The sequence below is a fragment of the Dendrobates tinctorius genome, unplaced genomic scaffold (assembly GCF_039654945.1).
Source record: "Dendrobates tinctorius isolate UK_male_01 unplaced genomic scaffold, ASM3965494v1 ptg000049l, whole genome shotgun sequence".
Lineage (NCBI taxonomy): Eukaryota > Metazoa > Chordata > Amphibia > Anura > Dendrobatidae > Dendrobates > Dendrobates tinctorius.
Window position 1 is genome coordinate 26320001 of NW_027361717.1, and position 18218 is coordinate 26338218.

Sequence of the window (18218 nt, forward strand, 5' to 3'; positions counted from 1 at the left end):
TCCTGGCACAGAAGAATAGTAAATTGCCCATTTCTCCACCAGTCAATAAATAAAAACTTATTGAATGGAAGGCAGGGTTGTTGTGCCTTTTTTCAATAAACAGCGCCATATTGGTCCTTGGGCTAGGTCTGTTATTACAGCTCAGTGCCATTTACCTGAAGACCATACACATTATCCGGACCATCTTTGTAGTCAGACAAGTAAGCAGGCCACTTTTTCTAATCCCAGACAACACCTCAGGACAGATCTATGACCCGATGTTATAATACAAATTGCACACATTATTAAACCGATCTCTTAGACCTGATGAGGCTGGCGTGCTGACTTTGAAAATTCATGTTTGAATGGCTGCATAATAAAGATGAGCTTTATCTGAGTCCAGCTATAGAATGACATAACTCCGGATCCCATGTATTCAGCCTCCACACACCCAGTCTGACTGACGGCTGCAGCTTGTACTAAGCAGTGTGAGATCTCGTCAGCGGCAAGGGAGGAAGCGAGGGGCTGTCTGCATCAGTATTTTGCACCTGTGGCACCCCTGCCTTTATCATGGGGGTATGCTGCATCCTGCTAAATAAATAAATCTCTTTAACTAGTAAATCACGCTCTTTTTGTCTAGTGGGGTAATCAATAAAGAATTATGGTAAAATAGCCAACATCAACAGACACTGGTCGCAGCTCTGCTGCTGTGTGACCTGTAAATGGCCTGTACCACGTAAGGTCAAGCTATCACTGGTGACAGCAGCTGTGGCCACTGAGGACCACCTCTTACAAGATGGCATCCGTGGCTCCTCTTGTGATTAGCCAACCTGGCGCCACATCACATGTGCATCATGCCGCAACGAAGAAGTTGCGCCATTGCGCCAGGCCGGCTAATCGAAAGGAGAGCTGTGGATGCTGGGAGGTAGGACGTGGTCCTCAGGACTCCCTTCCCGTGCCCACAGGTTGGACTGGGTCCTGTGGGTGGATTTGCTGGTGACGGGTATTATTCCAATATGTTGCGTTACAGTAGACACATCCACACTTGTATTCGTCTGATCGCGGTTGTGTTACTGAGACTGATGATACTGTTGTCCTTACACAGGTTACAGAGAAAGCTGTGCTCCAGGTGCCAGTGGGCAGAATACAACATGGCGCAGCCGTCTGCATCATTACTGTCGCTGTCACTCTGTTTTGCACCGGATTGATACTCACGTCAGTGTGCAATCACAGAAAGGTTTACGGGTTGCACAGAGACCCCCGCAGACGTTAGATCTTGTCCAAATGATCCCCCAACTTTCTCACACTTGGCTTGGGTGAACATTCATTTCTTCATATGAGAGAGCCGAGAAAGCCACCAACAGACGACCGCTCCGGTCCTGAGGAATGACAGAGTCTGGTGCTAAAATCCAGGCTGCCCAACACACGTCTCCCCCAACATCATCTGACGGGGCGAGGCCGGGGGTCCCTATACATATTAGGTCTCTCCAGATTGGGATGTGCTCAGCACCTGGATGACAATGCTGCGTTTGTCCCAGAAGTTACAAAGTGCGCGATGGGGAATATCCAGCCAATCATAAGTCGGCAGAACAGAAACGAGCAATGGAGGACGATAGTATTTTGTGTTACTGTCACAGATGGAATTGGGGTTTCTGATTGTAAATCCTCGTGGATTTCTGATAAAGTAATAAATCAAAGTGGAGTTTAAAGAGAAAGGAAAAAAGCATTAAAAGTAGCCTGTGTAACCTGGGATTGGTGGTAAATATTATGGTGACTGGGACAAATACAGATGTCCCTGAGGGAGGAGATCGGAGGACGGTACACGACCACATGCCGCCATGACGGCTCATGCACACGTCTAGGGGCAGCTCGTACAAGAGAGTCCGTCATTGTCACCAGCGGTTTTGAGTGCAGGGTTGTCTGGTTTTCTCTGATGAGAAAAAAACACTGATTTGCACTCAAACGTGAAAAACCGATGTCTGAATAAGCGCCAAGGGCTCATTCAGATGTTTGATTTTCTTTTCCACGTACTAGAAAAACAAACTGATTCTTTGGATCAGAGTCTGGGCCGAGTGTCATCAGTTTTTCTCATATGTATAGAAAAAAAAAAGTTTCTCTACCTTCTTTGTAATAGTCCGTGAAAATCGGACTGCACTCAGATGACATCCGAGCGCAGTCTGATTTTAGTACCCGTATACTTACATTGCCAGTTTTGATCCGGCCCTCAGATCAGAATTGAACTTGTCCACTGCTCAAGTCACAAAAAATCACGGACGTGTAACTGGCCTCAGAGGTGATCACAGGTATGAGTGCCAGCCATAAAAAAAACGGATAGCACCCGTACACAGAAATCAGACATCTATGAGGCCTAACACACACACAAATCCTCAAGAGAAGGTGACCGTAAAGCCGGGTTCAGACGAGCATATGAGAAATCGACCGTCTTCATCCCTGCGCCGTCCGTCTGCTTCATTTTACTTCTGTCTGTCCTCCGGTTTTATACAACCAAAGGTAATAAAATTCACAAGACTAAATACAGGTTTCCAGGTAACTGGAATGTATGAAGAGTTAGCCATAAAACCCCACGCCGTACAGAAGATCCAGCGGACAATCCCTCTAAGGCCTCGCTCACACTAGGGTCTGGCCTGGCCGTGCGGTCAGTGAGGCCGTGTTCGGTGGCGGCCTTCCCGGGTGGGCACTATGCGCAGCGGGGGAGGGGATGTGCCCCCATAGGACAGGTTGGCCAAACCCTAGACAGTCGGTAAATGTTTGGCGCGTCAGTACAAGTCGGAGAAACGTGTGCACCGCTGCTTACCAAGGGGGAGCTGCCCCTTTAAGAGAAAATGCCAACAACTGATGTGGTGCCACCCCATAACATCACAATAACACATGCAGGGTGATGGTAATAGAGCCCTGAGGAGAAAAAACTAACCGTGGTAACATGAAACTGGACACCCTGTCAGTGGGTTATGTAGATTGTGAGCCCCAGAGGGGACAGCGACGGTGTCTGTACAGCGCTGCGGAGTATGATGGCACCATGTCAGGTAAAGGAATAATCTGGCGCCATGCCATGGCTCTGGGGTGAGGATCTGCAGCGCCCCCAGCAGAGGGCGCTCTACACCGGGCGCGCTGCCGGAGCCGCACTGCGCAGCACGAGCAGCAGAGGGCGCCCTCAGCGAGCAGGAAGAAGGCGCCGCCGTGCAGTGTGTTCCGGCCTGAGGGAAAGAGGAGGAGGTGTGGCAACCCGGAAGCGGAAAGGGTAAGGAGGAGAAGGAGGCTCTGTGCATTGAGAGAAGGGTCTGAGCAGAACGCAGGAGGGAGCCGGCACCGGCGGGGAGTTCAGGCCGCAGCTCTGCATTGTAACGCCCGGTAACTATTAACCCTACCCCACAGTTCCCTCTGCCTCCTGCAGGGGCGCGCCGGTGTTTGGAGGTGTCCCGGGGGCGCTCGGCTTGTGACACCCGGATGTTGCTGGGGCAGGTGTGCACACGGCAGTGCGGCTTCTTCCTCCCCCCTCTCCAGAGCCCCTGTGCCTGCTCTCACATCGCTTCCCCCACAGAGGCGAGCGTGAGGCCGGAGCCCAGGGGTGGGCAGGGATTCGGGGCGGTTGTTACCGGCCTGCTGTCATCCCTTGCTGCCTCCTCCAGAGCTGCGGGGCTTAGAGGGGACTTCCTGCAATCACATCCTCTGACCCCCGCTGTCCCCAGCCCCCCTCTTTGTGTAATGGAGCAGCAGTGCACGTTTGTCGCCATCGCTCCATTTCATGGGAACCTGTCGGCTGATTCTTGTGACCTCAGGCAGCAGATATCGCAGCGTTTCAGAGAACATGATACCGTAAAGATCCGGCTGAGAACCACTGATGAGTCTTGTCCCTGCCGGATCTTTGTGGTATCTCTGGAGCCTGTGTACATGCCGCCTGTGGTGCGGGCAGCATAACCCGGCTGATGTGTGAGACTGTCGCGCTTCTGGTGTGGACGCTCCACATGTACAATCTGCATCTTCCAGTGTTGGATGAGCCTTGGCGTAAAAGGAACCTATCAGGTGATACACACGGCGCACAATCAGAGCAAAGCACGTCTGTCGCTGAGACGCCGCAGCGTTCTAAAGCCATACATCTAATAGCTGCCGGTGTCTTCACCGTGTGGGTGACTAGTCGTACAGGCGGGTCCCCGGCAGCTTCTCCCTGCTGACACTGACCAGCATGTGGGCAGAGCCGTGCCATTCTCTGTCAGCAGGCAGGGAGAAGGCACTGGGGTCCTGTCTGTCCCAATAGTCGCCTGTGTGGCTCAGATTCCAGCAGCTATTAACAGTATGTATTTCTGTGGACGTTTCAGCGACGGACATACTTGGCTGTGATCATACAACCAGTGCCTGATGCTGTGCTGCTCACGGTTCGGGCAGAAAATATCATCACCAGAAAGCCTCCACTTCACCTCAGTCTACAGGTTTCGTTTTTGTGCAGAAAATGCTTTTTTTTTTTTTTTTTTTTTTTTTTTTTTTTTATAAATCTGCAGCATGTCAATTTCTGTTGTGGAAATTCACCCTTCTGGTGCAGATTTTACACATTCATTTCCCCATATCTGCAGATTAAACCACTGGGCTAGCGAAGTTCTGGTGTGTTTTTCTTTTTTGTTGGTGCGTTTACTCAACCAAAAAATCCCACCATAGCGCTAATGCCTGAGTACAGGAAATGAGCGCTGATATTAGACATGACTTTTCAAGTCTAGAAATCCGTGTGTAAAATCTGCACCACCTGTGCAACGTGAACCTCGGCTGTCTCACATAGTGAGATCGCTAATGTGTCACAGATTTTGTGACGCAACAGCGATCTCGCCTGTGGTCTTGCTACATGTGACACGCAGCAGTGACCGGCCCCCCTGCTGAATATCGCTGATCGTGCTCGAATGTCCTGGCCCATTTTTTCATCTTGGCGTCCCGCTGGCCAGCATGCATCGCTGTGTTTGATCGCTGATTCGTTGCTGTGTCGCTGGTGAGATCTGCCTGTTTGGCAGCTTACTAGCGATCATTTAGCGACATACCAGCAATCCTGACCAGGTCGTATCGTTGTCGGGATTGCTGGTGCGTCGCTAAGTGAAGCGGGACCCTTAGAGAAGCCCTGCCATAAACATCTTCCTGGCTACACCTGTGTAAATGCAGACGTGGTGTGGGTGCATTAATGTTACCCCCTGACCGTCTTCCCCGGTCTCCAGCTTCGCTCCTCTTCTAGGTGACGTAATGCGAAGTTCCTCAATGCCATGAATAAGCGCCGCATATACACATCTGTCTGAAGCACACAAGCCAAGCTTATTCCCATCCGGGTGTCCGTTTTTTAAATATATGGACATTTTCTTTTCCTTTTGTTTGCGCTAATGTTAATGATATTTTTTACATTGAGGGCCATGTGCTGGCGTCTGTTCTTTCTTACCTGGATTCATATTTATCCTTTTCACCTTGGAATTTTGTCCTTCCTTTCCCCAGAGACTTGGCCTAGTTTGTCGTCATACATCAGCTGAATATGTTTTTGTTTTTAAGTGTTCCTCAACTCCAGTCCTCATGACCACCAACCAGTTGTGTTTTTGGTAACTCCTTACTATTGCACAAGTGATAATTCCCTCGCCTATGCAACTCTGGGGAATTCCTGAAAACGTGTTCTCTTGAGGAAAGATGTATCGGCTATTCCGACTCACCGGATGACACCGTGGTCTCTGGAGTGTCGGAACAAGGCTCCATAAACTTACACTGTAAAAGCAATTTCCGGCTCGCGCAGAGTGATCTGGCAAATCGGGGGTAGCCATCGCCTGATCGGAGAACCTTCAGCGATGCTGAAAACTGTAGAGTACGGTGATAGTGCAATACACGCAACTAACATTTACACAGGTTTAGCTAATAACTTTAATGGTGCATGCACTTGCGGATCCGCAGCGGATTTGGCCCTGCGGATCTGCAGCAGTTTTTACTGCGGTGTACAGTACTGTTATAACCTATGGAAAACAAAAACCGCAGTGCACACAGTGCTGATTTTTCTGCGCGGATTTGCTGCGGTTTCAAAACCGCAGCATGTCACTTCTTTGTGCGGAATCCGCAGCGGTTTCACACCTTCTCCATTGTAGAGGTGTCATACCGCAGGGGAAAACCGCAGGCTAATTGCAGATAAACCGCAGGTCTTTTGACCTACGGATTTTGCTAAATCCGCACGGAAAAATCCGCAGGTGAATCCGCAGCGTGTGCACACAGCCTAAGGGTTGTCTGCATGGTATATTCAGTGTGTACACAGGGGAATGCTTTATGGAACAGCTTCTCCAGATCTCTGTATATCTGCGCTGTCCATGGACCTCCCATGTCCACCATAATGGTGGTTCCTATAGATGCTCCCCTAAAGCTTCTCGATAATAAGGACGGTCTCGTGTGACAACGTAAAAGTTTTTTATTTTTTTATTCTGTTCATAAAAGTCCTTAAGTTTTATGGTAAATGTGCAGTTTTGGCAGCCAGTAAAGGTAGGAGATAAGAGGTCACTTATCTAGAAAAACAGTGTGAAATCCATCCTTACATGGCATCACTACACATGGGTATGGAAGTCCAGCGACTGTAAAGTTTAGGCCCCCAGACTTCAGCTGTATGGTGGTCGCTCTTCATGCTTTTTTTTTTTTTTTTAAAGGGCTGCCGGCACCGCCATCAGGGGCTTATCTACAGCATTCTGTAATGCTCTAGATAAGCCCCCCCCCCCCCCCCCATGTAACCTGAAAGATAAGAAATAAGGTAGATTTATACTCACCCCGGCGTCCGGTCCGGCGCCTCCCATCTTCATGCGATGCCGTCTTCTTTCCTTCCTGTCGTGGCTCCTGCGCAGGTGCACTGCTCTGCCCTGTTGAGGGCAGAGCAGAGTCATGCAGTGCGCAGGCGCTGAGCGAGCAGTACGCCTGGAGCCACGACAGGAAGGAAAGAAGAGGACGGCATCGCATGAAGATGGGAGGCGCCGGACTGCAACAACCATCAGACCAAGACCGAACCGCCCCCGGGTGACTATAATCTAACTCCTTTTTCTTCTCTTTCAGGTTACACCGGGAGCTTATCTACAGCATTACAAAATGCTGTAGATAAGCCCCTGATGTCGCGCTGGCAGCTCATTTTCGAAAAAGGGGTGACAGATTCCCTTTAAACTCCTGTATTGGAAACATAAAGGTAGGAGCATTTTAACCCAGTTGTCCCCTTAGGGCTGTGGAGTCAGTAAGCCAAGCCCGCGACCCTGATTCCTTAGCACTGTGTCCCCCCCCATAACTCTCGTGTCCCCCCTGTTCTACTTCCAGACTTTGCTTTCTCAGCAATTGGTCAACAGTCGGTCTCCGGGTTCATTCTTTCAGAGTGCCGATGTCCGCAGGGTGTAAAGTCAACACCAGCCCTCCCACGTTATGTGAAGATCAGCAGGCTGTGGCTTGGCACACTGCATTATATGGACATATCAGACAGGACATCCAGGCAGCGGTGCAAAATTAGCATTTTTTTTCTTAACACTTTAACTGAGAACACAATTAAGTGGGACTGTAAGGTTGCCTTTTTATTAAACATGTCATAAGTGTGGTCAGTGGGAGTAGGGAGCTGTATCCTTCACATTTTTTACGAAACTCATTTTCTTGGTCACCTCGTGAAGGCACCCGCGCCTATTTGCTGTGATACACTTTGCTCATCCTCCTATTAGCCGGCTATGTAAGGGTGTGTGCACACTGAGCTTTGTCAGGCGGATTCTGCCCCATGGAATGATTATAATGCCCCGCCATGTCATACTGGCATTCCTGCATATGTTCCGCTTTATGTTACTGTGTTTACTTTAGGATTCGGTTAGAAGTGACGTGCTTCTTCTGCTGGGAAATCGCCCACTCTTTACACTCGATGGTATAGTAAAGCCGCTGCTGGCAGAGCCGCTGCAGGAAAGACGGAGAAGATGCCACAGGAAACGAAGGCCGTTTTTCTGAAGCTGATACGCCTGGGCGAACTCTAAATGACGCCATGTGCCCTAAGGCTGTATTCACACGTTTGGGTGTCACTGGCTGCAGGCTTCCTGACATAGTCTCCGCGGCCTCGCATGGACCTATGGACACTTATGTGTTTGGCAGCAGGTTTCAGGCCCCAGTCTGTGAATCCAGCATGAGGGAGCACTGACCGAGGCTGCTGTGGACTACATGGCCGCCTGTACACGAGCTGCTGCAGGTCCCCAGATGGGGGTGTCAGGGACACAACTGAGCAGTCGGGGAGCAAGCTAATATTTGCTACTGCTTGGAGTTCTGAGGTTTTTTTATTTATTTTTTTTAGTTGAAGCAAAGGAATTTCCTGCGATCTTGTTGTCACTTGTAAGAAATAGTTTGATCTTTCTAGAGAAGGGAACAGGAGGTTGGGGATGAGCCCCGCAGGCCTGCCTGTCATCGGCTGTGAGGGCGAGCGGCCCCCTCTGCACATCATTACTCTTTCATGCTTCATCTCAGCGTCCCGTCTTATTTTCAGATTTCTGGAGAGCCAGCGCCGGACCAGGGGAGGGTGAATAACCACATCTGACTTTGTTATTTTAATCCCATGCTGACCATTTAAGGTTAGAAACCCATAACTGGAGACCCCCTTTATTTAATAAAAGCTGCCACCAGAGTAGATTTCTTGTGTCGCCCTCTGTTATACATACTGACCATCCTCTATGGGAAGATGACTCCTGAAGGGACCACAACCTGTCCGATCTACATTATTTCTAGTTGAAAGCCACAAGATTCTTTTTTTTTAAATTCTTGTGTTCAGTGCATTGCCGTTGGCTCTCCATCCATCCAGGTGTGTGGCAGAGAGCCTGGCCAATAACTGGCACACTGACAGGCACAAAACGGTTCCCTGTCATGGTGGACGGAGGCCGGGCCATAATTTTGTTTTCTCTCTTGTACACGAGGGGAAGTGTAGTGACAAATGTGGTATGGACTGAACCGTGGCCAACCTTCGCCCCCATCATGTCTGTACTCCAGTGTTTTGGCATCATAACCCATTAAGGGTCATTCATTACCCCTCTATTCTACACACAAAATCACTTCCCCTGCACTAATGGAGGTATAAGCCAATACAAATATTTTACCACAAAAAGTAAAAAAAAATAAATTCAGCAACTTTTCTGAAAATTTTTTTCGACTGAGACATTGATCGTGTTACGATCAAGAGGGAGGAGTCTCTGCATGTAACCCTTTGTGTTCAGGGCTGGTTCCTTGCTGCACATATAGCTTCCTTTATCTGGCATTGTCCATTTATATCCGCCCTGCAGTTCCCGGGTCTGGATCCAGTTTCTGTGCTCTCTAAGCCGCAGCGCTTTGATTGCTTTAGTTCTGGCTTGTTTCTGCATGTCTCTCACATTCTGCAGCAGATTCCACCTGCTTTCACAAAGTCCATGCCTGCGGGCACCTCCAGCTTCAGATCGTGTGGCTGCTTCTGCTTTTACACCTAGGTGAAGGGAGTTTTATCACACCCCACATCTACCAGGTACCATAAATGTTCTAGATTACAGGCAGGGGGGCATACCTATAATATAGCTATTTGCCTGCAGCTTCCTTATTCCACAGAGGAATGACAACATTGATCTGTTTGCTTTGCCGGACTGCAAATACAAATGGAATGTTCACATTGTCCGACGGCGCAGCAGAGCTGACAATGTTCCCACAGCTTCTAGGCAGATCCTTTTTTTTTTCTTCTTCTTTAACTTGCTGAATTTGTTTTTTCTTTAAGCTAGAAGCAAACACGTAATTTTGTAATGAGGGAGAAGTGGCTAAATATCGAGGAAACCCCCTCAAGGGAACCAGTCTTCATTTGTCCTGTCCAAACCACAGACTGCAGGAAAGAGGGAAACTGCGGCGTTTTCAGAGAAAATGTAGTTTAAAAAAGTCTTGGAGCAATGGGTCCAAATCATTGTGGCGGGTTTAATTCACTTTTCTTTGTGTTTCCCCCCCCCCCCCCCCCCCCCCTCTTCACTAAATTATTTAAAAAGCGCACAGTTCTTTTCTGCAATTGTAGTAATTTTAACTTTGTAATGATGGTGCTCTAATCAAATACCACTGTCGTGCAGTGGTGCACTGTATGTATGTGTATGTATGTGTGTGTATATATATATATATATATATATATATATATATATATATATATATATATATATATATATATATATATATAGTGCTGTGATACTGTACATATGCCGCTGTGTGATGCGGTGGCGCACTGTACATACGCCCGTGCGCATTACACACTGAACGGTAAACCACTGGGTAAATCTGACATGAAGAAGGACTTCGGGATCCTAGTTAATGATGCTTACCTGGAGCAGCCAGTGCCAGGCAGCGGCTGCCAAGGCAAACAGGATCATGCGGTGCATTAAAAGACGTCTGGATACACATGATGAGAGCATTATACTGCATCTGTACAAATCTCTGGTTAGACTGTACATGGAGTACTGTGTACAGTTATGGGCACTGGTGCTCAGGAAGGATATAATGGACGACTGAGGGGTGATCTAATAACCATGTATAAGTATATAAGGGGACAATACAAATATCTCTTCGAGGATCTGTTTATACCAAGGAAGGTGACGGTCACTAGGGGGCATTCTCTGCGTCTGGAGGAGAAAAGGTTTTTCCACCAACATAGAAGAGGATTCTTTACTGTTAGGGCAGTGAGAATCTGGAATTCCCTGCCTGAGGAGGTGGTGATGGCGAACTCAGTCGAAGGGTTCAAGAGAGGCCTGGATGTCTTCCTGGAGCGTAACAATATTGTATCTTACAGTTATTGTTAGGTTCTTTAGAAGGACGTAGATCTGGGGATTTATTCTGACAGAATTTTATAGGCTGAACTGGATGGACTAATGTCTTTTTCGGCCTTACTATGTTACTATATGTATAAACGCGCCGCTGTGCGTTGGCGCACTGTACAAACGCTATTTCAGGTGAATGATGAAATAACAGTTGGATAATCGGCTTTTCGGCAGCTGCCGTCTGTAAGAATCTTTTGATATTTTCCTACAACCTTGACTCTGTTTAGAACTTTGTTGTATGTTGAGATAATGGACAAGAATTCCAGAATAATGACCCCTCCTCCCCATAATTCTTTATCTTGACTCTTCTGAAATCCCCCAGTAATATTTAGTCTCTTGAGCTGCTTCTGACCAAACTTCCCTCCATTGTAAGAACTGTTGTAGCAGATTACAGCCCAATAAATGGAGTGTAACGCCGTGTCCACATGTCATGTTGAGTTTTTCTTAGAATATGACCTTTTTCCTTGAGTCTGAAAAATTGGAAAACAGTCAAGTGTGTATACAATTTTAAAGGCATTTGTCAGCAGAATGTTACCCCCCCCCCCCCCCCCCCCCAAACTATTTATTTACAGGTGTAGCTGTTTCAAGGACAAGTCTAGCAATACCTTCACGTGGCTGGTCTGTTTCTCCATTACTGAGAAATAGCTGTTGGAATTTGATATACCAATCAGGCTGAAGAGCTATGGGTAGATCTGAAGTCTGTTATTCCAGATCCAGCCTCCTCCTGCTTGACGGCTCCTTTGCCTGAAGTCGCACAGCATGGAGACCAGCAGTCACGCAAGAGGAGGTGGCGCTCATCAGAGAATAGAACTGGAGTGACAGAGGCTTTAGTTCTACCATAGCTCTTCAGCCTCATTTGCACATTAAATTTTTCACTGACAGAGCATCGGACTGCTCATATAAAGGTATTGCTGAATTTGTCTTTAAAATAACTACATGCGCATATAAATAGTTTTGTGGGTGAAATCCTGTTGTCGGGTTTCTTTTAAAAACCTCATCTAAACTTATTCGGGGAGGAGGGGAACAGTACAGTCAAACTAAGAAGATGAGCATTTTTACATCGCAAGTCAGTCATGTCACTAGTGCTCAATGTAGATTTCAACCATTGGCCTGTGAATCTACAGCACAATATGAACGTGACACTTGGAGATATAGTTTAGTGTCACTGTAGATTTGCAGATGGAGCTGTGAGCTTCTCAGTTTTTAGGAGTCTTTGAATGATCAGTGTGGGGGAAGGTCGCAGGCAGTGTGAATCGAGCTCTAAACTCAGTCAGGTGGCGTATGTCGGAAGGATATCTGAACGCGATGGTCGGACCGGCCGGTGGCTCCCCCGATCCGAGCGTGATAGGTTCAAGTATTTCTATATAGCTGTCGCATTCTGATTGGAAGGGCCGTTGACCAGTCTGAGGATTGCATTTCCATCTCTGATTTACCGTGGATCAGCTGTGAGTTACCTTAAAGGTAGTGTTGTGGTAATGACACTTTTTTTTTTTTTTTTATCTTTGTTCTATGTTTTTAACTAGGTCACCAAAAATTACTGTATAACCCTTGTCTAACGTCCAACAACTTGGCTTTGACTATCCCTTTTAGTGCTCACTCACACTGGTGTAGATCTCAAGTGAGAGACTCGGGCCGATTATGATAATGACACTGGGCTCAAACTCTGTCAGAGTCTGATCTGAGCGTAATCTGAGTTTTTCAAAGCCTGAGAGAATTGCACCACAAGTGCGGAGAAGGTAAACTTAATTTCTCCATCTTCTTCATTGTCTCAGTGAGTGCACTCGGATGTCATCTAAGTGCAGTCCAATGTATGGTCTGATGTTTCACACATGCTCATAGACTTGTATGGGTGCGCTTGATCTGAACATCGGAGCCACTCTGTATGAGAAAATGATGGCAGATCTGCTCTGCCCCATAGTATGACATGGGCTGAGTGCTGTGTGATGAAATGTCAGATAGCACTTGGCCGTGTTTTACTCCAGTGTGAGCGAGCCCTTGCACTTAGTCTGCGTATTCCTTACCGTCTGCTCCTTGGTGTGAGGTCCTTTGTATACTCGTATGAACCTGTTGATCTTGGGACGCTTGCTCTGTGCCAGCAGGATAAATAATGGCGTCCTGGCGCTCTAGGTCAGACCGCTCTAATGGTGACATGGTCTGCAATCTACAGTATGTGTGCACAGGGTTATAAGCAATGATTACAGGCGACCTGCCATGTGTTTGATCATTCCTTCCACACAACTTATGGCTGATGTCTGGGACTTGTAGTTCATTGTACTTATAAACAAATAGCAGATAGTTTATTGTGCCATCAGGTATATTATACATGCTAAATACTCTTCATCCACAGTAACTCAAGCCTTCATATTTCTGAAGATGACCATTTATCAAGTTAAACGGTTGTTCCAAAAATAAGAATGGTGATTGTTGGGGTTTTGGCACTGGGGCCACAATCACAGGGTGCCAATAGGTTGTTGTAGTCGCCTAGAAACCTGTGAATCTCTTTCGTGGCTGCCATCTTAGGTCTCCTGTGACGCTCAGCCTGCGAATGGTTCATGGGAGGAAGTCATTTTCACTATATACTGAAATATTGCAATGCAGTATTACAGTAGATAGAAGAGATGATCATATGGTCGCAGGTTCTAGTTCCCTATAGCGGTTGTATACAGACACTAAGAAAGAAAGAGAAGCAAAAAAAAGTTTGTGAAATTGTAATTTCCCCCCCCCCCCTCCATTTTTCAGCTTGTTATATGATAAAATAAATGTCTTTAAACTGCAACTCGTCCTACAATAAACAAGCCCACGTACATACGGCTTTGACGCAAGGAAAAAAAGTTCTGGCTCTAGGAAGGGAAAAATGGAAGTACAGAAAGTGAAAGTCTGGTCATGAAGGGGTTAACCATCTTAGATGTGTGATCATCACGTCACATGCAAATTGTCTCTTCAAAGAGGACTTGATTTCTATCACCAACTCTTGGAAGTAAAATCCTAAAAGTCAATATTCCCCATTTAATGAGCTTTGCCATATGAATTACAGTAGGATAAAATCCTCAGTCATGTGACACGGCTCGTTAAAGGGTCAACAGTGACTTTTAAGCCCCTTTTTCACATAGCGAGATCGCTGAAGCGCCACCGATTTTGTGATGCACCAGCGATCTCGCTTTGTGTGACACGTAGAGGCGACCGGCCCCCCCGCTGAATATCGCTGATCGTGCGTGAAAGGCCTGGCCCATTTTTTCGTCGCCTGCATCCCACTGGCCAGCGATGAGCGACCTCTTCAGCAACGCAGAACTCGGGGAATAGTTTAGAAACGCTGCTGTGTGACAAGGTACCAACAACCGAGGATCGCTGGACGGTTGCTGTATCGCTGAAGAGATCTGCCTGTTTGGCAGCTTACTAGTGATCATTAAGCGACGCACCAGCGATCCTTACCAGGTCTTGTCGTTGTGGGGATTGCTGGTGTGTTGCTAAGTGTAACGGGACCCTTAGGATTGCTACTTCCAGTACCCTTAGGATTGCTACTTCCAGTAGGTGGCACTACAGTTCTAGTCCTCTTCCTCTCTGAAGAGGAATTTGCATATTTAATTTCCCAGAGGAGCATTGCATGGCGTGTACTTTTCCTTACTCGGACATGCCAGGCTAGGCATGTCACTCTCCAAAAGGAGCAACCTTACCCCTTAGAACTCATAACTTCATAAGAACAGGGACTTCTGAGGGCCATGCTTGGGATTGATGGGGGTCCTAGCAGATAGTGATGGTGGGAAAGCCCCTTTAAGAAGAAGCCATCGCCTTTACCTACAATGTACATTTTCCCAGTCTGTGCGTGTTGAGATGTTTTGCCATGGTCTGGTCTTTCATGTGGTAAGGTGTGTGCTCATATGACATACAAGTGCTTCTCACTAAATTAGAATATCATCAAGAAGTTAATTTATTTCAGTTCTTTAATACAAAAAGTGACGTATATTATATAAAGTTATTACACACAGTGACCTTTTCAAGTGTTTATTGTACTGTTAATGTTGATGATTATGGCTTACAGCCAATGAAAACACAAGTTATTATCTCTGTAAATTAGAATAATTAACAAAAACAACCTGCAAAGGTTCCCTTAGTCTGTTTCAGTAGCTCCACAATCATGGGGAACATGAAGAGAGAGGGAAGATCCGGCACTGGAGACTTAGTAAAATCCACGATAAGTTTTATTCACATGTCTCTGAGGAAGAACCTGGTGTAAGGTTCGAAACGCGTCAGGCGTGGGGGTCTGTTTCCCCTATATGGTTTTATCATGAAATTATGTGAATAAAACTTATCGTGGATTTTACTAAGTCTCCAGTGCCGGATCTTCCCTCTCTCTTCATGTTTGCAACACATGGTGGTCAGCCATTTGATCCCTAGGCACGACCGGCTTACAGGACTATTTTGGTGAGCACAAATTTCCCTTTCCCCTTCCTAATTTTCTGACAATCATGGGGAAGACTGCTGACTTGACAGATGTCCAGAAGGCAGTCACTGACTCACTCCACAAGGCGGGGAAGCCACAAAAGGTCATTGCTAAAGAAGCTGGCTGTTTACAGAGTGCTGTATCCAAGCATATTAATGGAAAGATGAGTGGAAGGAAAAAGTGTGGTAGAAAAAAAAAGGTGCACAAGCAACCGGGATAGCCACAGGATTATTTATAGTGCTGAGCGAGTATACTCGTTACTCGAGATTTCCTGAGCATGCTCGGGTGGTCTCCCGAGTATTTGGATGTGCTCGGAGATTTAGTTTTTGTCACCGTAGCGGCATAATTTGCGACTGCTAGCCAGCCTGAAAACATGTGGTGATTCCCTAACAGGCAATCCCCACATGTATTCAGCCTTTCTAGCAGCCGCAAATCATGCTGCTACGGTGACAGAAACTAAATCTCTGCGCACATCCAAATACTCAGGAGACCACCCGAGCATGCTCAGGAAATCTTGAGTAACGAGCATACTCGCTCATCACTAAGAAAAGGCCATTCAAAAATTTGAGGGAGAATCACAAGGAGTGGACTGCTGCTGGAGTCATTGCTTCAAGAGCCACCACACACAGACGTATCCAGGACATGGGCTACAAGTGTCGCATTCCTTGTGTCAAGCCACTCATGACCAATAGACAACGCCAGAAGCGTCTTACCTGGGCCAAGGAGAAAAAGAACTGGCCTGTTGCTCAATGGTCCAAGGTGTTGTTTTCAGATGAAAGTAAATTTTGCTTTTCATTTGGAAATCAAGGAGGATGAGAGGAGAGACAGACAATCCAAGCAGCTTGAAGTCTAGTGTGAAGTTTCCACAGTCAGTCATGGTTTGGGGAGCCATGTCATCTGCTGGTGTAGGTCCACTGTGCTCTATCAAGACCAAAGTCAGCGCAGCCGTTTACCAGGACATTTTAGAGCACTTCATGCTTCTCTCTGCCGACAAACTTTTTAGAGATGGAAATTTCATTCTCCAGCAGGACTTGGCAGTGTTGTCACCTGCCAAAAGCACCAATACCTGGTTTACACACCACAGTATCACTGTGCTTGATTGGCCAGAAAACTCACCTGAACTTAACCCCATAGAAAATCTATTGGGTATTATCAAGCGGAAGATGAGACACCAGACCCAACAGTGCAGACGAGCTGAATGCTGCTATCAAAGCAACCTGGGCTTCCATAACACCTCAGCAGTGCCACAGGCTGATCGCCTCCATGCCACACCGCATTGATGCAGTAATTGATGCCACATGAACCCCGACCATGTATTGAATGCATTTACTGAATATGCATTTCAGAAGGCCAACAGTTCGGATATTAAAATCATTTTTTCAAGCTGGTGTGATAAAGTATTCTAATTTACTGAGATAATGACTTTTGGGTTTTCATTGGCTGTAAGCCATAATCATCAACATTAACAGAAATAAACACGTAAAATAGATCAATGTGTGTAATGACTCTATATAATGAGTTTCACTTTTTGTGTTGAAGAACTGAAATTAACTTTTTGATATTCTAATTTTGTGAGAAGCCCCTGTATATTCAGGGGGTGTCTGTGGCACTGTTCACACCCTCTGCCTAGCGGTACCATGCGGTGCCTGCAGATGGGGGCAGCTATGTGCACTCACTGCTTGTAGTCATGTTTTCTTGGGCTATGTGCACACGTTGCGGATTGTGCTGCGTTTCCGCAGCGTTTTTGGCCCTGCGGAAACGCAGCAGTTCCGCAGACATGGTACAGTACCATGTTAGCCTATGGCATTTCAAATCCGCTGTGCTCACGCTGCGGTTTTGCTGCGGTTTACAAACCGCAGCATGTCAATGGTTTGCACGTTAACGCCCGGGCCAATTTTTACAATTCTGACCACTGTCCCTTTTTGAGGTAATAGCTCCGAAACGCTACCATGGATCCCGGTGATTCTGACATTGTTTTCTCGTGACATATTGTACTTCATGTTAGTGGTAAAATTTCATTCATATAACTTGTTTATTTGGGAAAAAAAGCGGAAATTTGTCAAAAATTTTGAAAATTTCGCCATTTTCCAACTTTGAATTTTTATGCCCTTAAATCACAGAGATACAGCACACAAAAAACTTAAGTAACATTTCCCACATGTTTACTTTACATCAGCACAATTTTGTAACCAAAATTTTTTTTTTGTTAGGAAGTTATAAGGGTTAAAAGTTGACCAGCGATTTCTCATTTTTGCAACACCATTTTATTTTTACGGACCACATCATATTTGAAGCCACTTTGCGGGGTCTATATGATAGAAAATACCCAAAAGTGACACCATTCTAAAAACTGCACCCCTTAAGGTGCTCAAAACCACATTCAAGAAGTTTATTAACCCTTCATGTGCTTCACAGGGATTTTTTGAATATTTAAAAAAAAAAAAAAAAAAAAATGAACATTTAACTTTTTTTCACAAAAAAAGAACTTCAGGTTCAATTTTTTTTATTTTACCAAGTGTAAAAGGAGAAATTGGACTGGAAAAGTTATTGTGAAACTTGTCCTGAGTACGCTGATACCTAATATGTGGTGGGGGGGAACCACTGTTTCGGCGCATGACAGAGCTTAGAAGGGAAGGAGCGCCGTTTGACTTTTTCAATGCAAAATTGGCAGGAATTCAGATCGGATGCCATGCCGCGTTTGCCGAGCCCCTGATGTGCCTAAACAGTGGAAACCCCCGACAAGTGACACCATTTTGGAAACTAGACCCCCCCAAGGAGCTTATCTAGATATGTGGTGAGAACTTTGAACCCACAAGGGCTTCACAGAAGTTTATAACGTACAGCGGTACAAAAATGATCTTTTCACCCTCAATTCTTACTTTTCCAAGGGAAACAGGACCCTAAAAGTTATTGTGCAATTTGTCCCGAGTACGCTGATACCCCATATGTGGGTGGAAATGACTATTTGGGTGCAAGGCAGAGCTCGG

General features: G+C 46.4%; 2 protein-coding genes across 8 annotated transcripts in view; both read left to right on the forward strand.

The window, feature by feature from the left end:
* The window catches only part of PIGX (phosphatidylinositol glycan anchor biosynthesis class X), a 50254-nt gene extending 48525 nt beyond the window's left edge, over positions 1–1729 (forward strand). For 5 of the 6 annotated variants that reach the window (XM_073576577.1, XM_073576576.1, XM_073576575.1 and 2 more), the window contains one exon: positions 1085–1729. In XM_073576577.1, coding sequence (XP_073432678.1) covers positions 1085–1252 — 168 coding nt within the window. In that variant the 3' untranslated portion in view covers positions 1253–1729. Of the gene's footprint in view, positions 71–1084 lie in introns of those variants that run through there. The other variant, XM_073576579.1, reaches the window with a different exon arrangement.
* A 1374-nt stretch (positions 1730–3103) lies between these two features.
* PAK2 (p21 (RAC1) activated kinase 2) overlaps positions 3104–18218 on the forward strand; it is a 120230-nt gene continuing 105115 nt past the window's right edge. The window contains exon 1 of one of the 2 annotated variants that reach the window (XM_073576573.1): positions 3104–3238. The gene's annotated coding sequence lies outside the window, so the exon portion shown is untranslated. Of the gene's footprint in view, positions 3349–18218 lie in introns of both variants that reach the window. The other variant, XM_073576571.1, reaches the window with a different exon arrangement.